This window comes from Galeopterus variegatus, unplaced genomic scaffold (genome assembly GCF_000696425.1).
Source record: "Galeopterus variegatus unplaced genomic scaffold, G_variegatus-3.0.2 Scaffold3374, whole genome shotgun sequence".
NCBI classification, from domain to species: domain Eukaryota; kingdom Metazoa; phylum Chordata; class Mammalia; order Dermoptera; family Cynocephalidae; genus Galeopterus; species Galeopterus variegatus.
Genome location: NW_007729485.1, coordinates 89,907 through 112,695, shown reverse-complemented (window position 1 = coordinate 112,695; position 22,789 = coordinate 89,907). Strand labels below are relative to the sequence as shown.

The 22,789-nt window shown below is 49.0% G+C and overlaps 1 protein-coding gene across 1 annotated transcript; it reads left to right on the top strand.

Moving 5' to 3' along the window:
- The first annotated feature begins 846 nt into the window (after positions 1–846).
- On the top strand, positions 847–21,780 carry ABCB10 (ATP-binding cassette, sub-family B (MDR/TAP), member 10). The gene is made up of 13 exons (XM_008584787.1): positions 847–892; positions 1,106–1,306; positions 1,945–2,147; positions 5,135–5,269; positions 6,039–6,185; positions 7,344–7,479; positions 12,129–12,224; positions 13,196–13,405; positions 15,146–15,225; positions 16,310–16,490; positions 17,618–17,661; positions 19,224–19,258; positions 19,818–21,780. Exons 1-13 carry the CDS (start codon positions 847–849, stop codon positions 20,047–20,049), a joined length of 1,746 nt encoding a protein of 581 aa, XP_008583009.1. The 3' UTR covers positions 20,050–21,780.
- Positions 21,781–22,789: the final 1,009 nt, after the last annotated feature.

Genomic DNA, 22,789 nt, shown 5'->3' with positions numbered 1-22,789 from the left:
CAACAAGCAAAACAGCCGCACAGGTGTTAACATCTGTGTGCTGGACTTTGTCCGCTGGCTGAGTATATCTTGGTAGATTGTGCCATGTCAATACCTATAGTCAGCTCATTTTTTTTAATGACTGCATAATATTTATAAAATAAATGCTCCATAACTGACTTAAAGTGATCCCCGTTGATGGATGTTTAGATTCTTTTGCCTGTGTAAGCGATGCCGTAGTGAACATCCTCAGATCTACACTTTTTGCATACACCTGTGGGCAGGTATCTGTAAGTTAAATTCTCAGGGTGGCATTTGTAGACCAAAAGGAATGTGCATTTATATTTTGATGGATTTGTGATCCAATCGCTCTGTCGAGATAAGCCAGTTCATGTTCCCAGGAACAGTGTAGGTGCCTCCTGCCCCACAGCGTCACCAGCACGGTGTGGCATCAACCCGTTTGATCCCTGCCAGTCCAGTACATGAAACGTGATATCTTTATAGTTTAAATTTGTGCTCCCCTTATTATGAGTGCAGTTATCTGTGATGTGTGTTGTCCCTAATTGGATTTTCTCAATATTTTCTTTTCTGATAAGACTCTCTCCCCACGGTCTGTTTCTTAGGCGCACGAACAATTGTGTTCTTACTTTCACATCATGCTGATAGGCCAGTGCTGTGTTCTCCAAAGCGATAACATTGAGAAGGAACATATCACGTGTGTAATGCATCCCTGAAACGCTTTCCAGAGCTTGTTTAGAGTGTTCTGAGATACTAGACATGAACAAGAGCTTTACCTGGATAGTCTGATCTTCCAGCTAAGGTGCAGAGATGCCAGGGAGTAAGGCTGTGTAGCAGGAACGTAGGAAAATGACCCGAGATGGACACGGGGACAGGGAGGGCCCAGTCGTTCCTGGTGAGGAAGAGGTGATCAGACCAACAAATGGTCTGCTTGGCTCAGGGTCGGTCCCTCATTCCTCATCGTTGTCCTGCCACCGTCTGGTTCTCCCTTGAGTCGGGTCCAGCCGCGAAAGGGAGGAAACTCCTGCTTGCTGAACTCAGCCCGTGCTCTGGGGCCTCACCCCGAGGCTGACCCACCGCCAGCTGAGCACGCGCCCCTGTTTTCCAGCCGCAGTTGGATTTCTGGCTGTGTCCAGCGTCATCACCATGTCCGCCCCTTTTTTCCTGGGGAGGGTCATCGACATCATCTACACCCACCCGGCCGTGGACTCCGGCGGGGACCTGACCCGCCTCTGCCTCGGGCTCAGCGGCGTGTTCCTGTGCGGCGCCGCTGCCAACGCCATGCGCGTCTACCTCATGCAGACCTCGGGTAAGCGCTTGGGGGGCCCTCTCCTCCCTTCCCAGCGCCACCTTCTGCGGGGACAGACCCCGGCGTGGTGGCGGTTGTTGTTTGGACAGAGCGCTGTCTTCTCACTCTGCTGCTGGGTGGTCCGGCTGGGCAGGAGGGAAGCAGCCCTCCCTGCTGTTGGGGGCTCGAGCGCGGCAGGAGTCCGCCTTCCTCCGGGAGCCATGTGCCCTCGGTGGCAGCTGGAGTGCTCACGTCTCCAGTGATTCTGTGACCAGGCCGCTGCTGACAGGCAGGTCACTGCCCGGTAGTGAGAGCGCCCATTTAGATGGTACAATGCTGTGCGGGTCATTGACCTGAAGGCTCGATACAGGGAAGGGTCGCAGGGGGAACAGGAGCAGCTTTTGCCAGTTAACGTAATGGGACTGCGTTGCAGAAACAATTTAAACGGCCGCTCAGTCGCATTCTGTTTATTCTACCTGCACAGCCTCCCCGTAGCGTCCAGCCTGCAGCTCATTGCTAATGCATGTGGGGCGAGGGTGGGTCTGTCCTCACTGCTGGGACACTGTGGGGAGCTGTGCTCAGGGGCTGCCCTGGGTGGGTGGCTGCACAGCAGGTGGTGACAGGGCTGTCCCAGCGCCTGCTCTCGTTTGCTTTCTCAGGTCAGCGCATCGTGAACAGGCTGAGGACCTCCTTACTGTCCTCCGTTCTGAGGCAGGAGGTCGCTTTCTTTGACAAGAATCACACAGGAGAATTGATCAACCGCCTGTCCTCGGACACTGCACTCCTAGGGCGCTCAGTGACTGAAAACCTCTCCGACGGGCTCAGGGCGGGGGCCCAGGCAGCTGTGGGCGTCGGGATGATGGTACGTCGGGCCCCTGGGTGGGAGGTGAGCTCGGGCGAGCTGTCCTCGTGGCCCTGCTCTGCGAGCGCATGGAGCCCCAGGCACGTCCGATCTGCAGCATGCGGGGCCGCCTCTCGCTGCCTGGCCTGCCCCGCCCATGACTGGGTGTCCTGAGCACGTGCGAGCCCGGGTGTGAAGGCAGCCCTGGGGGTGCCGGGCCAGGGGGGCCTTCCACGCTGCTGTGGGCCTCAGTGGATCTGGGCTCGGCAAAGGCAGCTCTCCTCACCCCAGGCTCTTCTCGGAGTGCTTGGCTGGGGGGCTCGAGCTGGTATGAGCTTTCCTTGGTCTTCCAGGCCCCCCTCCATTCACACCAGCGCCGCCGCCAGTAGAGATGTGGCACGAGGGAAACAGATCAATTTGAATAGTATGCTTCGTTTAACCCAGGATAAGCGAAATACTTTCATCCCAACATGTCATTAATATCAGAGTAATCAATAAGATATTTTATATTATTTTCTTCATATTATTATTTCAAAATCTGGTGTGTATTTTGCACTTATGGACCATCTCTATCCGGGTGCTGCCATTTCATTGGAAATACTTGATGTGTATTTAGATTGCGTAACATCTGCAATTGAAAAATTTAGGTTGATGTACCCAAGTTTTCCAGATGTACTTGAAAGTTTGCCAATAACTGAAAGGAAAATTGGTTTTTAAAATTAAGTTTAAATTAACTCAAACTAAATAAACTTAGAAGTTCATTTTCTCAGTCACACCTGCCACCTATCAAGTGCCCACAGCTATGTGAGGTTCTAGACCCGTGGAGGGAGGACCATGGCGCTTTCTCACACGTAGGAGAGTCTGGGTATTGTCCCCTCTGTGTCCCACACAGCATCTGGTCCAGCACAAAAGGCTGTTTTAGATCTAACGGGTTGGAAATCTCCACTGGAAACTTTGAAATCTCGTGTCTTCCCAGCTGAGAGACAGGCAGAGCTCTGGAAGAAGACCCTTCCTGCACTAACGTGCCATTTTTCAAATACAAACAGTTCTGGGACCAGGAAGAATTCAAGTGGGGAAAAAGCACATGGACATGTCTTTTTGTAACAGTGAAAGAGAATTTGGTGTAGGTCACACGGCCAACTCAAAGGGCCTGTCTTATAGGCTGCTTGAACTGGCAGAACCCAGTACCACAGACGGGTCTTACACAAAGGAACTATTCCTCACGTTCTGGAGGCTGGAAGTCTAAGGTCAAGGTACTGCAAAGTAGCTTCATTCTGTAGCTGCTTCTCTTGCTTTTAGGTGGCCACTGCCTCACTGTGTGCTTGCATGGTGGACAGCGCATGCTTTCTCCTGTCTCTTATAAGGACACTAATCCTACTGGATTGAGGCCCCACCCTTATGACTTCACTTGACCTTAGTTACTTCCCCAGAGGCCCCTTCTCCAAACAGCCACATTGGGGGTTAGGGCTTCAGCATATGAATTTGGGGGAGACACAGACATTCAGTGCATTCCAGGGCCCCATGAGGTGGCATCACTCAGGATCTGGTCTTTAGCTCTAGAGAAACAGAAACAGTTTGTTTCTCCTGCGCAAACTTCCTGGCCCTGAATTACGGTAAGTGCCTCACAGGTTCTGATATTGTCTGTGGCATCCTGCCAGTTTATTAATTCACATGGTGGGTCTTCCTTCCTACCACAAAGATGTGTGTTTCTGACATTCCAGATGCTCCTTTCTGGTGCCGGGACACTGCATTAGTCATCAGAAGGTCACTCATTCAGCGTGGAACCAGAGCAGAGGGCAGAGGGTGGATCTGGGGCAGGTCACCGAGGCCATCGGGAATCTCGGGGGACAGTGCTGCCCCCCCCCCACAGGGAACCACTGTTTAGTGCTCCACTTGATCCATGGCCTCCAGACCCCAGAACTGTCAGGCCTGCCCTGATCACCTCCTGTGTCCTGATGGTGGCCCTCAGAGATGTGTCTGGGCTCCCTGAGGCTGGACCCAGGGTCGGGATGGACCAGTCTGCTCCTCCGTGGGCCTGTGAGCAGCTGCTCTTTGGTCCTGGTGGAGAGGTCTTCCAGGACCGCGTCACACCTGCAGTTGTGCATGCTCTCGTGTGTTGTCTCACTCCCAACCTCCCCTCTCGCTGCGTGGAAGCCGTGGGGGTCTTTACCTCCCAGGTGCCTGCAGCAGCGCGTGCTGCGTGCAGCGTCTGTAACGGTGTGTGGTGAGAGTGGGTGCGTGGATGACTGGTCATCCGTCTGTTCCACACGTTCCAGCTGCAGCTTGTCCTCAGCATTTCAGGAGAGCTGGTGCTGATGGCACTATTTTCCGTGCAGTGACATCAAGCACGTTTTAACAATCTGTTGAAGAGGTGCTAGTATGTTTAGAACACAATCACTGCTTCTAGAAGTCGGTTGTCATTGGAGCAGCTGCAGCTTCGAGAGGCTGCACTGCACGTCGAGCCCGGGGCTGGGGAGCTGACCTCGTGCACCGAGCCAAGAAAGCAGCTCCACCCTCCTTCTGTTTGTTTGTCATGTCCCTGGGTCCTCTTCCATGTGACGTGGATGTTGTGGTGACTTCCCCATCACAGTCATTTCAGCTGTGCTTGCTCGGTGCCTTGAGGTGACCCGGATGGGAACACAGAAGCCCTGGGTGGCCTGGCCAGCCTGGCGCTGAGGGGCCTCCCTGCTGGGTCCATCCTGGCCCCTGCGCTCTGTTGTGGATCGACGTGGCCTGGTTTACCTGGTGGCTTAGCTGGTGTTGGTGTGAGGATAAAACATCGCCGTCCTCTCCTCTGCAGCTGTCGGTACCGTGACTTCTGTATGGCGCGCTGAGTATTCACGGGGCTTCGTCAGATGAACGATGCCTGAGAGGTTCCGCCAGGACGGGCTGAACCACTCGGAGGCAGCACCCTCAGGCCTGCTGTCGCCTCAGACGCGCACCCGCAGCAGGCAGCGGCAGTGTCTTGCCTCCGTGTAACAAGCACCTCTTTTTGTTGTTTCTGACAGTTTTTTGTCTCACCTAATCTGGCCACCTTCGTTCTGAGTGTGGTGCCTCCACTGTCCATTGTCGCTGTGATTTATGGACGGTATCTACGGAAACTGACCAAAGTCACCCAGGACTCCCTGGCACAGGCCACTCAGGTAAAGGCCCCTTCCTGTCCTCGTGGTCTTGAGCCGAGGTGCTAAAGAGCTGACCCCAGGGACGTGGTTAGACTTTTCAGTAAAGGAGCTTCCTTTCTTCATCTGACACCCCAAGACCCCAGATCACTAAACTTGTCTCTTCTGGACTACATTGCTACCCACATCTCAGAGCAGACCCAGCCCGACTGACCTCTGTGCGAGCTTCTCACTTTGTGCCATCACTATTTCTTATAGGACAAAAAAAGCTAATCATGTTTTGAAAGTAGCTTCTGGATGATACCGTGTCTTTCCTTAAATTAATTAAGCTAGCTTTGCAGGGCTGTGCAACATCATCTTATTAAGAATGAAAAATAACTATTATATTTTCATGCTACAAAAACCGTGTGTGTGTATCATTGAAAAATATGCAAATATAAAGAGAAAAAACAAAGACATGCGTAATTCTGTCTCTCAGAATTAACCTGTTAACATGTTGGAGTCTTTCCATTCTTTCTTTTTCTCTGCATAAAAATATGTTTCTGCATCTTCCCGCACTTCAGTATTTCTATCTATATGATGTGTGTAGGCGTGTGTGTGTGTGTGTGTGTGTGTGTATTTTTTTTTCCCCCAAAATAGAGCACTTCTGTGCACTCTGTCACTTTTTTTGACTTAGTCACACATCCCCAGCCGCTTTCCATGGATAGTCTCAAAAATGAGAAGCTCATTTTAATTTTGCTTCTAGAAAGTCTTGAATTGTGACCCTCCTGAAATGTTTTTATTTTTCTCCCAGCTAGCCGAGGAACGGATTGGAAATATAAGAACCGTTCGAGCTTTTGGGAAGGAAATGGCTGAAATAGACAAATACGCCAGCAAAGTGGACCGCGTGATGCAGTTGGCGAGGAGCGAGGCCCTTGCCCGGGCGTGCTTCTTCGGAGCAGTGAGTAGATGGTTCTGGATAGAACAGAAAGGGCAGATATTATGACAATGACAGGTTTCTACTTGCTGGCTCTTAACATAAATAAAAAAAAGTTTTGTTCTGGGCCGGCCAGGTGGCGCACTGCTACAGTGTGCCGCTTGGGAGTGCGGTGGCGCTCCCGCTGAGGGTTCGGATCCCACATACAGACTGGTTCCTGCTCACTGGCTGAGCGAGGTGTGGGAGCAACACCGAGGGTTGCGATCCTGTTGCCGGTCCCGGTCCAGTACGGGTGTGACACTGAGGGTTGCGATCCGTTGCCGGACACGAAAAAAGACAAAAAGGGAAAAAAAAAAAAAAAAAAGTTTTGTTCTATTTCAAGACTAAGACTTCCTTTAAAATATTTTTGGGAAAGAGAAAGAAAAGAAGTCAGTATAATTAGAGAAAAGTCTCGCGTGGTGAGATCAGCCGTGATTCTCTGAAGTGTGGCCCACACCGGCCGCTCTCGGGAGTGGGGCAGCCCTGCTGGTCCCCAGGTCCACCCTGGAACCGAGGAGTCGGCGTGTCCATGCCGGGGTCTGCAGACTGCGTGTTAACAGGCCCCCAGGTCATCCCAATGCAGGCAGAGTTGGAGACCTGCTGAGGATCAGCTGAAATCACCTTGTTCATAATGAATGCAAATAGGACACTGAACTAGAAAGTCACCATGATGGCAGATTCATGATGTGTGCAAACTGGGACGAACTTTAGAGGGGATTCGAACATTGCCACAATTTAATACATAAGGAAACAGAGGCCCAGAGAAGCCGCCACTTCCCTGCGGCCCAGACGTCTCACCAGGACACGTGAGCACGTATCCTAGACGCGTACCTGTTTCCTCTAGTTAGGGAAGGAATCTGTACTATTACCTGTGCACTTTGCACACCGAGTAGAGAGTCCAACAGGAATCTGGTTTGAGGAAGAAACCCAGACTTACCTTCTAGGTTTCCTTGGGTTTGAGATTATTTCCTTCAACATCGCCGTATTTCAAAAGTACTTTTTATTTGAAATTCAGGAGAAATTTAATATTTTGGAAAAATCTTGCTTTGATGGTTAAGTGCAAAAGCGAGTCATAGGCCGTGTGACTGCTGTTTCACTCCGGGCTGTGGCTCCCACCTGACTGCTGCTTTCCTCCCCCGACAGACCGGGCTCTGCGGGAACCTGATCGTGCTCTCCGTCCTGTACAAAGGCGGGCAGCTGATGGGCAGCGCCCACATGACTGTGGGCGAACTCTCGTCCTTTCTCATGTACGCTTTCTGGGTCGGAGTAAGCGTCGGAGGTATGTCATTTAAGTAGGCGCAGGAGGGCTGGCCCGCTGCTCACTCGGGAGAGTGCGGTGCTGATGACACCAAGGCTGTGGGTTTGGATCCTATATAGGGCCGGCCTGCGGCTCACTCGGGAGAGTGTGGTGCTGATGACACCAAGGCCGCGGGTTCGGATCCCATATAGGGATGGCCCGTGGCTCACTCGGGGGAGTGTGGTGCTGATGACACCAAGGCCACAGGTTCGGATCCCATATAGGGTTGGTCCGTGGCTCATTCGGGAGAGTGTGGTGCTGATGGCACCAAGGCCGCGGGTTTGGGTCCCCTATAGGGATGGCCCACGGCTTACTCAGAAGAGTGTGGTGCTGATGACACCAAGGCCGTGGGCTCGGATCCTATATAGGGATGGCCGGTTCGCTCACTTGGGAGAGTGTGGTGCTGACAACACCAAGTCAAGGGTTAAGATCCCCTTACTGGTCATCTTTAAAAAAAAAAAAAAGAAAATAGGCACAGGGAGTTACAAATTAGAAATCAGGGTATCGTTTCTGAAACAGAAACTGAACTTCCACATTGCGCTACCTCTTATCAGTTAACTTGACCTGAAAACATTTCCTAGAATGTCATTCCAGCTGGACTTTTAAAGAAGAAGTTGGGTTATGAGTGCGAGCCTCCTGCCTAGGCGAGCAGCTCCTGTCAGTCCTGTGGTGGCGACAGGTTTGTGATTGGCACATCACTGGGAAATAAAATTCCTTCCTTACAAAGTTAACTATATTTGAAACTAATGAACACTCAAAAAATATTAATGGGGCTGGCTGGTCGGCTCAGTTGGTTAGGGCACAGTATTCATGGCACCGAGGTCGAGGGTTCGGATCCTCATATGGGCTGGCCACGAAAAACAAACTATGAATTATAAAGTGATTTTGTCAGCAGTCTCTCAGAGTTCAGCTTTTGTTCTCTATTTCTGGGTGAAGGGCCAAAGCTGTGGGAGGTCAGCAAAGTTTCTTTTCTGGATCTTTCTTCCGTACCTTCTTGCGCCCCAGCCAACGTGGGGTTTTATTTTCCTTCCAGTCTGTGAAAACTGAGATGCGAAGGTCCGGTAAGTGGCTCCAGGTCTGATTGACAGAACGTCGGGTTTCCTCTGGTGTCGCCTCAGCCGGGGATTTTTATTTTCAAGGTTTTGTGTCTAATTGTTGAAGGCAGAGGCTCTTCCTTAGACATCTGCAGGCAACTGAGGACATTTTCTGGAGTGAGATTTGCAGAGACTCCTAAAAATAGCTCTTAGTTCTGCTGGCTGGTCTGAGGAAAACCCTGATGAAGAGGCTCTGGGCTGCTGAATGGTTTGGGACGTGAGAGGCCACTTCCGCAGGACGCTGGCGGGGTGTTGCTCTTTCCTCCTGTCCGCTGGCTGAGCCTGCTGAGCTGGAGGGTCCCTCACCCGGGTGGTCCTGCCTGTGGTCTGCTCCCCACAGCCCCTCCTGTGGGCTTTCTGTTCAGGGTCTGTGCTTGGCCACAGTCAGATCCTACCCGGCTTCCCCTAGTCATAGCTTCTCTGCCTTTCCTAGTCCCCCCCTTCCCTCTGCGCCTTTCCACGCTCCTTGATGTGACAGAAGCCATCCCTGTTTCAGAGGTTCTGCCATCCTTCACGAGGGACACGTTCACACTGCGCCTTGCACAGAGATAGGTTGGAAAACGCAGCTCTGCCCATCAGTGGTCAGTTCCCTGCCTTGGTTACAGAAGGTGCTGCAGAGGCTTGTGTGCATGTGGGGACAGGGTGACACGGCTTCATAACCACGTGCTGTCCCACCTCTCTGGTCAGCTGCTGTTCTGTGCCCGCTGTCGGTGCAGTGAGTGTAGGGCAGGTCGGGGTGGATCTGTCGTCAGGAGTTCCCACTTCTGCGACCCAGACAGCCACCCGAGGAGCAGGGAACTTAATCCAGCAAAATGGATTGGATTTCAAATGCTTTTGTGGGTTTTTTTTTTTTTTCCTTCCTTTGGGTTTTAGAGACAAAAATGTTTTGTGTTTTAAAAGTAATTTTATAAGTTTATACCATTTAAAGTAATTTTATAATGAACACACGAGGCAAGAAATCCTATTTTATTGAATTTTTATGTTGGTTTCTGTTTAGAACAGCATACCGGAAAAAACAAACAAACAACCCAGCACTTGAACGTGCATTCTCTGCCGAGTGGAGTCAGAAGTTTGTAGAAATGCACCATTAGCCATTTTCCAGCCGATATTCTAGTGGTGTTTGGTACATGCACAGTGTTGTGCCAACACCGACTCTGCCTAGTTCCATGACAGTTTCGTCACCCTGGAGAAAACCCGTCCTCAGTAAGCAGTGTGTCCCTGTGACTCCCTCCTGCCAGTCCCAGGCACCCACGGTGTGCTGTCTTTACACACTCACTTATTCCTGACGTTCACGTAAAAGGAATCATACAACATGTGTCTTCGCGCACGTGGCTTCTTTCACTTAGCGCGATGTTTTCAGAGTTCATCTCCACTGTAGCACGTGTCTGTACGTCCTTCCTCTTCTGGCTGGATGATATCCCATTATCCGAGACCACATCTTGTTTATCCAGGGTCATCTTGTCTTCATTTTCCAGAGTCTGGACTCTGCTGTGTTAACCCCCTCTGCCTCTTTCCCTCCTCTTCATTTTGTCTTTTTCCCCCTCTCTTTCCTTCCTTCCTTCCATTCTTTCTCTCCTGCTTTTCTCTCTCTCTTTTATTCTCTTTCTCTCTTCCTAGAAAGTAATAGACTTTATTTTTTAAAGCAGTTTTAGGTCCACAGCTAAACTGCGCAGAAGGAACGCAGATTCCCACACACCCCCTGTCCCCACCATCAACACCCCCACCAGGAAGGTCATTTGTCACAACTGATGAACCTACACTGACACATCATTGTCACTCAGAGTCACAGTTTACATTAGGGTTCACTGTTGGGGTTGTGCATTCTGTGGGTTTGGACAAATGGATAATGACACGTGTCCACCATTGCAGAATCACACAGAGTAGCTCCACTGCCCCCCAAATCCCCTGTGCTCCTCCTGTTCACCCCTCCCTCCTCCCAGACGTCATAGAGTTGGAGTCCTGCAGTGTGTGGCCTTTGCAGACTGGCTCCTGTCACTCAGTAACATGCATTTAAGTTTCCTCCGAGCATTTTCGTGGCTCAACAGGCTCATTTCTTTGTATCACTGAGTAAAATACTCCATTGTCTGGATGGACCACCGTTTATATACCCGTTCACCTACTGAAGGGCATCTTGGTTATTTCCACGGCGTGGCAATTATGAATGACGCTGCTGTAAACATCCATAGGCAGGTTTTTGTGTGGACGTGTGTTTTCATCTCATTTCTGTAAACAACAAGGAGTGTGGTTTCTGGATCCCGTGGGAAGAGCATGATTAGAAGCAGGCTGTCTTCCAAAGTGGCTGCACCGTTGCGCGGTCCCACCGGCCATGGGAGCTCCTGTTCCCGCACGTGCTCGCCAGTGTTTGGTGTTGCCGGTGTTTGGGACGTGCCATTCTGACAGGTGTGTAGTGGTGTCTCATTGCTGTTTGGACCCGCATGTCCCTGCTGACGTGTGTTCTCGAGCCTCTTCTCATGGACATGTTTGCCGTCCTATGTCATCTTTGGTGAGGTGACATCTGGGTCTTCTGTCCGCTTTTTAGTTGGGTTTTTTGTTTTCTTATCGTTGCATTTTAAGATCTTTGTATATTTTGGATGCCGGTCCTTATCAGGTGTGTCTCTTACAAATATTTCTCCCAGCCTGTGGTTTGTCCCTTCGTTCTCTTGCCAGTGTCCTTCACAGAGCGCAGGTTTTTCCTTTCAGTGGGGTCCAGCTTACAGGTTCTTTCTTGCATGGACTGCACCTTCAGTGCTGTGTCTACAAAGTCATTACCATACTCAGGGTCATCCACATTTTCCTCTGTGCTGTCTTCTAAGAGTTTATAGTTTCACGTTTTACATTCGGTTCTGGGATCCATTTTGAGTCAGTTTCTGTGGTGGGCGTCAGGTCTGTGTCCAGTTCGTGTTGGGCGTGTGGGTGCCAGGTGTTCCTGTGACGTCTGTCGAGGACACTGTCCTTTCTCTGTCATGCTTCCTGTGCGTCGTGGTCAGAGGCCGGTGGGCAGCGCCTGTGTGGCCTGTGTGTTCCCAGCACGTTTGCATTTTGCCTCAGCGTGAACGTGTAACCCACGGTACTTGTGTGTCCACACGCCACAGAGAGTGTCGGGTTGCACTTTGTCAGCGTCGTTACTGATGGAAAATGGGGCGCACACATGGCCTCACGTTTCACGTGGGCCGTTGTGCTTGGAGTTCATTGAAGTTGATAATTAAGTCAAAGTTCAAAAGTGACTTTAAAAAGCGATTGCTGGAGTATTTAACATTAACCGAATTCCTTTTCAGTCTTTAGCCTGTGTGAACGTTGTGTTCATTGTCTACAGTGTGTTTGCAACCCCCGATCCAACATCAAATCCTTTTTAGAAATGAAGGAAACTGGGGGAGGAGAAGCCAGAGGAAAGCGAGGGGGTGAGACGGAGCGAATCCTGAGCGTCAGTGTCCAGGAAGCCGCGTCGGGCCCTTTCCTGAAAGTAGCCTGTTGTGTTGGGGGCTGATGGCCGTGCCGGGCACTGGTGTCACACGCGTGGACTCCACTTCTCACCCGCAGGTCTGAGCTCGTTCTACTCGGAGCTGGTGAGAGGCCTGGGTGCCGGGGAGCGCCTCTGGGAGCTCCTGGAGAGGAAGCCCGCGCTGCCTTTCAACGGTGGGTCTGGGACGGGGCTGCTCTTCCTGCCGGGATTGACAAAGGTGGCTTCGCACCGTGAGCGTGGCCTCCTGCCCTGCCTGGGAGGACAAGCCACTGCAGGGGTGGGGACCCTACAACACGCATGGTGGGGAGAGGGCGGGCTTCCTGTGAGAGGGGGCAGGGAAGGACGGCTGCCTGTGCTCTCTTGGGCCCGAGGTGTCCCTGGGGGCATGGGGACTGGGTTCTGTCCCCTCCCTGCAGTGGGTAGGGGACGTGGGATCGTTGGCTAGAGCTATCGCCCTCTTCCTCCTCAACCACTTCCTGGAGCCGTGGGGACCTGCAGCCATGAGTAGTCACCGCTCCAGCGTCTCTGTGACTCCCAGGACAATGTTGCCCAGTGGAAGCCCATTGTTCTGCAGTACGATGGGCCACGGGAAACAAGCCCAGCGGGCAGAGGTTGAGCAGCGTCTCCCACAACAGCACCAGTGAACACCAGGGCAGAGTGGGCCTCGGACCCCAGCCCCGCGGCGGGTGCACAGCACTCCCCTGCTCGTCCTCGTTTGCTCAGGACACTTACCGAGTGCAGATGAGATGAACCCTGGGCCGGGGGTCCATACAGGGCGGTGGCCTAGGGAGGAGGCCGCTGGGTTTGAACTAGAGCAGATCTGACCTCTCCACGTGTTAGCGTGAGCAGGTGGTCATCTGTGGTCTCAGTGTCCTCATCAGTAAAATTGGGATCATGATTTCTACCTCGCAGGGTCGTGCAGATCGGGTAGGATGCACACGTGCGGTGCCCTGTGCACGGCAGGTGCAGGGTGGCCGTGGCAAGCGTTTCGATGGAGGCCTGCTTCCTGGCTGGCCCGGTGAGAGCTCGGCTCTGGCACGGGCTGTGGGGGCCGCGCACCCGCTGTCAGAAGCGCAGGAGGATCAAGTTCAGCTGTGAGTTTGAGCTTTGCTTGAAGTGATCAGGATTCCATTTTCTGTTTCAGAGGGGGTCGTTTTAGATGACAAGAGCTTCCAGGGTGCTTTGGAGTTTAAGCGTGTGCATTTCTCCTACCCGGCCCGCCCGGAGGTGCCCATTTTCCAGGACTTCAGCCTTTCCATCCCGCCAGGGTCCATCACCGCACTGGTTGGCCCAAGTGGTTCTGGCAAGTCAACGGTGGTCTCGCTTCTGCTGAGGTTGTACGACCCCGTTTCTGGTACGTGGCTCACTATGCTGGGGGGGCAGGGGCCTCTCCCATGATCAAGGGAGGATCAGACTATGTAGAGACCACCCAGGGTAAGGGTTCTGAGTGCCGGGGGTTTGTTGCTGGGAAGGAAGTCCCCCCAAACAGAGGTGTCACTTGTGGGGGTGCGACAGCTCCTGCAGAGGCCTGTCAGGCATTTGCATATTCGATGTCGTACCTCTGCAAGCCCAGGGTGACTCCTGGAGTCCATGTCCTCATCTACCACGCTGGCGTCTCCCCCTGATGTGCCCTGCGGAGCATCTGGCCCCTGCAGCACCCGGGAGCACCCTCTGTGCCAGGCAGCATGCTGGGTGCAGGAGCCTGGTTCTTATGAAAACAGCTCATCTGGCCGTCAGTGATGTCGTCCATTGAAACCGTTTTGGGCTAGTAGGAACTCTCTTAATGGGTGTTTCTCCTTCTGGTTCTAATTTTATTTTTAACTGGATTACGGCATTTTTTAGAGCACATTAATTTACTTCTCCACATCCTGACTGTACGTGTTGATTTGATTTGGAATCGAGAAAACAGCAGTGTTTGTCAACAAGCAAATGACTGACAGTAAAAATCAAATCGTTCATTGAAAAAGAATGTTGTGTCTTTGTGCTTTGTGGTTGAAACAACGTGAGACCCTGTCACATGTCACATGATTGTTGGACCTGCGAATCCTGACCCATGGACTCACCTCCTGTGTTAAGATGTGTTTACCACACCCTTTGCCTCTGGAATCTCTGTCTTGATTCATTACTGACTTGCTACAAAATTCTGAGTTTAAAATGCAAGTTAGGTGGATGCGAATCCAGTCGAAACATTGAGTCTCTTCATCATGGAAAATGAATCAGATTTAAATTTCTGTAATGTGAAATCTGCGGGCACTTGTGCTATTATCAGAGGGCTCCAGTTTTTGCCAGTTGGTGCAGGTGTCCGACTGGCCGTGTCACCCCACAGTGCCAGCTGAGGAGGAACGGCGTTTCTCACACGGTTCCCGTCGTCATCTTGCAGGCATTGTGGAGGTCCCTGTGTGGGTAGAATTAATTCTGTAAGTGAAGATCATAGAGTTGGCATCTGATTATTTAAAAGCTCTGCCACGGATTAGGTAACAGACTCCTCTCCCACTGAGTTTATGCAGAAAGGGATACTTTAAGGAGCAATGGAAGAGCCCCCAAATCACTGGCGGGGTTGACAAAATACTCCAAGATTCTGGGTTGAACTTCCAGGACACCTCCTGGAAGTTCACCCCAGACCCAGGCCTGCAGGGCAGCCGCTGGTGCAGCAGGGCTAGGGAGCTGCCGAGTTAGGCAGCCGCCGTTGTGGTGCCAGCTTCTGAGCTGGGCCACCTCCACCAGTATTAGTGCCTTGTGGCTTGCCCCGTCCCATGCAGTTCTCCTTTGAGTCGAGGCCCTACACAGGTGCATCCTGTTGGTGGAATACCAAGTCATGCGGGGCATCTGGGGACCTCCCACGACTCTGGAGTGCAGGAAGATGAGTGGGTCGATGAAGTGTCTCTCCACTGCATGGAGACAGTTGATGTGGACAATCCAGAAACTTCCTTTGAGCTCTGGAACTCCATGAAATATGTTGATTTTAGGCTCCGTTTGGAGATTTTGAGTGTATGTTTAGTCTTTAAAAAAGAGTCTGAACTTCCCCTCTGGATGCTTCCAGTGTTCATGTCGGTCCTTGGCAATTGGCAATCTGACTCCTCCCTGCTGTCTACAGGAACCATCAGTCTTGATGGCCGAGACATCCGGCAGCTGAACCCCACCTGGCTGAGATCCAAGATTGGGACAGTGAGTCAGGTGAGAAGAGAGGCTGCCATGTTTAATTCACTTTCTTGTAAAACTGCTCTTGTGAGTTGCTTTTTCTCTTGGTCTTGAACTTCCCGAGAGAGAAGGAATTGAAGTTTTTCAGATGCGTTAAATTAATCTCTCATGGCAGGTTGTTTTGGTTTGCAAATAGTCCGTTTCCTGAAAACCTTAAACCAGTTGAAGCACTGGCTTTTTATCTAAAGCCGGGGACTGATGTGACTTTGTAATGCAGACAGTCTGGAGATGGGGAGAAAATGACCTAAGCTGTTACTGACTCTTTTTAGCTCTTTCGGACACTCCCCCCATGCCCATTTGCAGCACCAGCCACAGTCTGCCGTTCTGCATAGTGGGTGTCAGGGGTTAGCAAGCAAAGACCGTGGCAAGAGCCAGAAGTTGCAGAATATTCTTGCAGTGTGCTCACCTGGATGAGGGTGTTTTCATAAGACCGTTGGGGCCGGTCTTGTGAAATTTTGCCACAGCTGTTTTTATTTTTATTCCCAAGCTCCGTGCACAGCACACAAACCGGAGCCCTCCCCGGTTTTGGAGCCTGTCCTTCCGATGAGCTTCCCGTGTCCCCGCTCCACCTGCCGAGGGCGGGAGGACAGTGGGGGTGCTCAGTAGTGCAGGGGTGTCAGTGCTGGGGAATGGAAGCTGGGAATCTGCCTGCCTTTATGACTCCCCACAAGGTTCTGTGAAATCCTCTCTGGTTTGTGTGTATTTCAAAAGGCGATGAGGGGATAGAGTTGAGGGGGGATAGAGATGAACCCCCTTCCTGCTCAGTGGAAGGTGGGCAGCGGGAAAATGCAGATGGACGCAGGCTCTTCCAGGGCCCCGTATTCCCGAGGGAGGGGGCCCACATTGGTGAAGTCCCTTCCATGTGGGAGGACTGACTTCCTGCACGTGGTGAGACCTGCAGGTGACAAAGTCAACCCTGAACCAAGCAGGTAGTATGTGTCCTCTGGGAGCACATCAGCAGTTTTTTGGATGTACACAGTGCTCAGCTCCACTGTGTTGACTGGTCATGTTTGAAGTCTGTGTTGAGACTTGTGAGAGACATTTCCTTTCCAATTTGCAGGAACCGATTTTGTTTTCTTGCTCTATCGCTGAGAACATTGCTTACGGTGCTGACAACCCTTCTGCGGTGACGGCGGAGCAGGTGCAGAGGGTGGCCGAAGTGGCCAACGCCGCGGCCTTCGTCAGGGACTTCCCCCAGGGGTTCAACACTGTGGTCGGAGAAAAGGGCGTGCTCCTTTCAGGTGCGTTTTTGTTCCTGCTCTGGAGCAAAAACAGTGTGCTCCAGAGAGCTCTGCAAACGTTTCCCTGTTGCAGCACTGTGTGCCAGCTGGGGTTTCATCCTTGCGCTTTGCAGCATTCCCCCTGCTGTACGTGGGCAACTCCCAGTTCCCTTCACTTTCTACCCAGACGTGCTCCCACAATTCCCACTGAGTAGTACTCAGCCGCAGCAAGCTTTTTCCCATTGAAAAAGAACGTCTTGTAACCCGAGACCCTTGAAAACTGTAGTAAATACGACAGATGCGGGGTGCTGGGATGATTTGCGCAGGGGGGCAGAGACTGTGCGTCAGGAATAAACTGAAATTGCAGGAATTCTTCACTCCCCAGTGCATGCTTTACAGACTAGACCAGGGGTTGACAAACTTTTTCTGTAAAGGGCCAGAGTAAATATATTAGGTTTTATGGGCCACATATGATCTCTGTTCATGGAAAGGTTTGTACTATCTTTTTTCTTTTGGCTGCTGGCCAGTTTGTGGATCTGAACCCTTTACCTTGATGTTACAACACCACACTCTAACCAACTAGCAACCAGCCAGCCCTGTATTATTTGAATTCTATTTTTACATGAACGTTTTGAAGTACCCTTGTATTTTTCTCTCTGTGTGTGTGTGTGTGAGAGTACGTGTGTGTGTTTTAAATGCTTCAAAAATGTAAAGAGCATTCTTAACTTGAGGGGTGTGCAAAATCAAGTCGTGGTCCAGATCTGGTCCCCAGGGCACCATTTCCTGAATGGACTTACAGCTGTCAGCCCATGAAAAGTTGGGGATGTTACTTCATCTGTAAAATGGACTAATTATAGGATTTTTTTAAAAAGAGATTAAATGAGATAATACATGTAATGCATTTAGAAAATGCCTGGTATATGGGAAGTCCTCAATAAATGTTAGCTGTGATAGTAATTGTTGTTGTTAGTAATTTTGAGATTGACGGGGAGATTCGTATTTAAAAAGCACATTTCTATTCTACCATCTTTCTCAGCTATGGCTAACTGGAGGAAGTTGTCTTCGAATTGCCACATGACTTATCAGGAAAGACTATTACCAAGAATTTTTGTTAAGGATTTATTTTCTTTAAATATTGTCTTTGTCAGGTGGGCAGAAACAGCGGATCGCAATTGCCCGTGCCCTGCTTAAGGTAAGCCTGAAGCCACTCAGGTGGTTTTATTTATTGTTCTTAACTAGGAACCTTGTAATTCATAGTTTACTATTTTTCTTCTAATTTTTTTGGTGGGGAGAGTAGGTGTGTGGTTGACAGTTCTGGTGAAGGATGAGTTGGGGGTTCCACTGAGTGCCCGTTGTCCATATCTTACAAGTATTTCTCGGGTGCGGGGAGCCCAGTACCGCACCAGGTTGTCAGAGGGAGAAAAGTTTAGCACGTGGGCCTTCCATCAGGAAGCACGGGGTGTACCCAGGGAGGCGCCGAGTGTCAACCAGAACGTCACAGCAGCACAGGTGTGCGGGTGTGTGTCATCTGTGATGGGCTGCTGTGTGGGGTCGTACAGACCTGACGTCCTTAGACAGGACTCCTAAGAGGAGGCGAGGAGCCCTTTGGGCTCAAAGTCAGACATTCTGTTTTTAAGGAAATGATAGCCTTCCCTTTATTATATAACTATTCTCCTCAGGTTTATAGGTGATATATTTTTTTAAAAAACAGTTTTATTTAAGCATCATTTACGTACCATAAAATTCACCCATTTTAAATGTGCTTTTCAGTGACTTGTATTAAGTTCACGGAGCTGTATAGCCATCACACAGTCCGATCTTAGAACATTTCCGCCACCCCAGAGAGGTCCCTTGTTCCCGTTTGCCATCTTCCCCTGTTGCCGCCCTGCCCCAGGATGCCACGAATCTGCTTTCCATCTGTCCAGATTTGCTTTTCTGGAAATTTCACATAAATGGGATCAGACAACATGCGGTCTTTGGCACGTAGCTTCTTGTACTTAGTTTACTGCTTTCAAGGCCCCGAGGTGTAACTGTGTCGGGACTTCACTCCTTTTACTGCTGAGAGTGACGGAGGCCCGTTTGTTACCCGTTCACCAACTGACAAGCATTTTGGTCATTTCCAGCTTGGAGCCACTGTGCATAATGCATAGTTAGTGAGTGGTGCACACATTTTTGTGTGGACGTATGTTTCCATTTCCTGTGGCAAAACCAGGATTGAATGTGTTACATACATCAGCTCACTCTTATTTGTTCTGTTTTATGTAGATGTTTTCAAGTCACTTCGAACTCTTCCGTTTGTGTACATGTCTCAGACACTTAAGAGTTTTGTTTTTCCTTTTTGTAGCAGCTTTATTGGGATACACTTCACCTACTACGTAATTTAACCATTTAAAGTGTACTGTTCAGTGGCTTTCCGTGTATTCAGTTATGCATCCATCACCATAATCAATTTTGGAACACTCCTCATCCCCAGAGGCCCTCTACCTTTAGCAGTCCCCGTTCCTCCCATTATTTCCCCCATTGACCCCAGCCCCAGCAACCACTAGTCTTCTTCCTGTCCCTATAGGTTTGCCTATTCTGGACATGTCACATAAATGAAGTCAACGCTATATGTGGTCCCCTGTGTCCAGCCGCTTGCTTAGCATGATGTGTCTAAAGTTCACCCACATTGTAGCATGCGTCACCATTTCATTCCTTTTTATTGCTAGGAGTTTTTTTCTAATTTTTTTTTTTTTGTATTTTTTCCTTCTTCAGAATCCCAAAATCCTTCTTCTAGATGAAGCAACCAGGTGAGGATATCCTAATAATATGTGTGATTGTATCAAACCACATTTTTCCTTTACCAAAAGCTATTTATCGTGTACTTCTAAATGATACAACTGAAGATGCTTTTTTTGCCCTTACACCTTAAAGTGCTGGAGTCTGAATTAATAGTGACAGTGGGGAGTGGGTGCACTGAGTCGTGGTGGAGGGCTCCAGTTCCACTTCAGTCACGCTTGTTACGGATCCTGTCACCAGCACCTGTGCAGAGTCTTCCCCATTTACACCACGGTGGTTTTATGGTGATCAAGGCGTCCCAAGCTTGCTTTTCTTGCTTTTTCTTTCTATTTCTGGTGGCTGGCGGGGCAGGGATCAAACCCTGGACCTTGGTGTTATCAACACCACGCCCTAACCAGTGAGATAACTGGCCAGCCCCAACCTTCTTTCCTAGAGTGTCTTTTGCCCAAGCAGTTGAAATTTTGATCACAGTAAAATTCACTGCCCGTGAAGGGCTGCTGTGTGTGTACCGGGAAGCACATGAGCATAGGGCGTGTGTGGCATTGACGTCTTTGCTTTCTCGTGTGTCAGTGCTTTGGATGCTGAAAATGAGCACCTCGTGCAAGAAGCTCTGGATCGACTGATGGAAGGAAGAACCGTGTTAATTATTGCCCACCGTCTGTCCACCATTAAGAATGCTAATAGGGTTGCTGTTCTTGACCAAGGAAAAATCACCGAATATGGGAAACATGAAGAACTGCTTTCAAAACCAGATGGGATATACAGAAAACTAATGAACAAACAAAGTTTTATTTCAGCCTGAGAACCAATTACTGGTGAACTGAATATGAGAGACTTTAAAGCAAAACAGCATTGCAGAAAAAACCTTAGAGACCATACATAATCTGTAGATTATACTTCAAGTTATTTGAAATATGCCTATTTTTTCCCAAAGCGTGTAAAATATTGTTTTGAAATGTGCCTGTTTTCAAGACCTTTTTATCCAGAGTTTTAATAGTTGTAATTTTCTAAATGTCTATGACACTGAAGTTATTTTCAGGTTTTGTACTTTCTTTGATCTTGGAATATTTGATGAATATAGCATTGGACCTCATTTTCTTTGGCCTACAGCTATGGATTGATGCTATTGTTAAATGGCAACTTTCAAAAGGGAATTATAACTGAGAAGCCTAATTATTTTAGGCTAGTTTACCGATCACTGTGTAATTCTCTTGGTAGTATTTCACCTACTTTGGGTTCTCATTTTACTAGGTATGAAAATCTAACCCTTTATTTTATCCTGATAATCTCAGGGAGTGAACCTGAGTGACATACAAAAATAGCGAACATCAGGTGGAGAGAAGGGAGTGTCTGTACTGCCCGTGTCCTTGTCTTCAAAGGTGCGAGAGTTTAGGAGCATGTGTTCCCGTGGGATGTGACTCTGTTTGAATGTGTGCAGTGTCAACCTTTTGGCACATGAAAGCCTGATGGATTTTAAAAGGGGAGAAGAAAGCTTCTAACAGGAAAGCTTCTATTTTCTCTATTCACGCATTTGTTTCTGTGAGTTCTTTTGGTCAGCGAGGCATGGACTGCCAGATTTTATGAAGAAAGATAGATAAAAGTGAATTTTATATTCAAGTTGTCTGAAAGCATGATTTTGTAAAATTATTTGTTAAAAACATAATTCCAAGATAAATTGATTTTAGTTTTTTATACTTTTGAAATTTTACTAGTGAAGCTAGAATCTGAAGAATATAACTGCGATTGTCAGCCTTAAGACATTTGGAGAGGGCTGGCTGGTTAATTCACATGGTGGAGCATGGTGCTGATAACACCAAGGTCAAGTGTTCAGATCCCTGTACCAGCCAGCCACTGAAATAAAACAAACATTTGAGGAAAGTTTAGAAATCTTAAGAATGTCACTCTCCTAAAAAGACACTAATAACACTTTTTACTTTATTTATGGTTATAGTTTTATTTCCCTGAATGTCTCAAAATTCCTAAAGCAATGCTAACCACCAATGATTTGTCTTATTTTGTATCAGTGCTGTTAATTTGATGTTTCCTGAAGAAAAAGTGCCTTTTCTATGTTGATGATGCCAGAACCTAAGAAACAATTACGTTGATGTAATTAAAATGGAAGTTTCCTGTGCACTAGGTATTCATTAGTTCCCTGATTAGACTGGAAGAAACCACTATTTCACGAAAAGCATGGGGGATTATATTTTATTCCACATAAGAGAATTTATTAATGAATAAAATGGATTCCGTGAATGAACGAATTCAATGTTCTTTGAATTAGTAAACAGTTCATATGTGACAATTATTTTAATAAGCCTTCCCTATACTCCTTATACAGTTTGCCATTATGCATAGTTTTGAGAAAGCAAACCAAACACAATTAGAAGGTTGGACCTGAGGGAAATCTCTTTGTGCCATAGAAGTATTTACAAAATTGAATTTGATCATTATGTTTTATTTTGTAGCACAAGATGTTCAATTGTGTCTTTAGGTAACATTTTACATCATAGATTAAAGTTTATAGTGAACTTTATCTGTGTTTGTCACTTCTTGTAAAACTTTTTACATTGTTTCTTGCTAGAATTTGGCTGTGGAGATTCAGGGATAAGGTTTTTTCCTAACATCACAGATACAGAAAAGTGCCATTCCTTTCTTGTTACTAAAGATTGCTAACGTCCTCACTTGTTGGCTATAAACATTCTGTTCAATTGCCTCGATGCAGTAAATTAGTGTCCCCTGCCCCACCATGGATGAGGGAGTGTGCTGTGGAGCTGGTGACACATGACTAACACAGTTTCTGCCCTCAAGGAGCTTCTAGTTTAGGAGAGGAAAGGCAGGTAAAATTAGTAACAAGAAAACAGCTGAACATCATGCAGGGGTGTTGTTGTTAACACTGTTCTGGTAACATTTTTTTGTTTCCAGAGTGTTTGCACCTGTGACCACATTCGATACTTCAACAGTACTGTAATCTAGACAAATACCTATTGTCCCCATTTCACAGATGAGGGAATGAGCATAGGCAGGATGCGTGTGAGTTAACAGTGGTGAGTAGGGGAACTGAGCAAGGCCTGCTTGTTCAGATTCCTGTGCATATCCTGTCTTTTGAGAGAAGGATGTTCCTTTCCTCTGTGCACAGGGAGGGCACCTCTTGCATGAGGGTTTTATGACCTAGTTCAGGGGAGAAGGGCAGAAGGTCAGAGAGTGACCTTCCTGCTTCTGCTTTCTCACATGCTAAGGTGCCATATTTTGGGGCAGTGTGCCCTGAACCCCATCACTGCACATACTATCATTTTGTATATATTCAAGGTGCAGAGCCATGGCGGTGCTAATGTCTGCAATCCTGCTCACAGCACCAACGGTCTAGCTCTTGATCCTGTTCATGATACCAATTGTCTAGCTACATGACCACACCAGTTGTCGGGCTCTTTGACCTGCTGGTAATCCTGCCAACTGGCCAATTGTTGAGCTAGGGCTGGGTCTAGAGTTCCTAGACCCCTCAAGCCCATTCACAGACTGGGTCACACTTCATACGCCAGGCTGGG

Coding starts and splice junctions, on each gene's coding strand:
- ABCB10 (XM_008584787.1), top strand. CDS start 847: ATGACCCGAGATGGACACGGGGACAGGGAGGGCCCAGTCGTTCCTG. Junction 2,148..5,134: donor CTGTGGGCGTCGGGATGATG/GTACGTCGGGCC, acceptor TGTTTCTGACAG/TTTTTTGTCTCACCTAATCT. Junction 13,406..15,145: donor GTTGTACGACCCCGTTTCTG/GTACGTGGCTCA, acceptor TGCTGTCTACAG/GAACCATCAGTCTTGATGGC.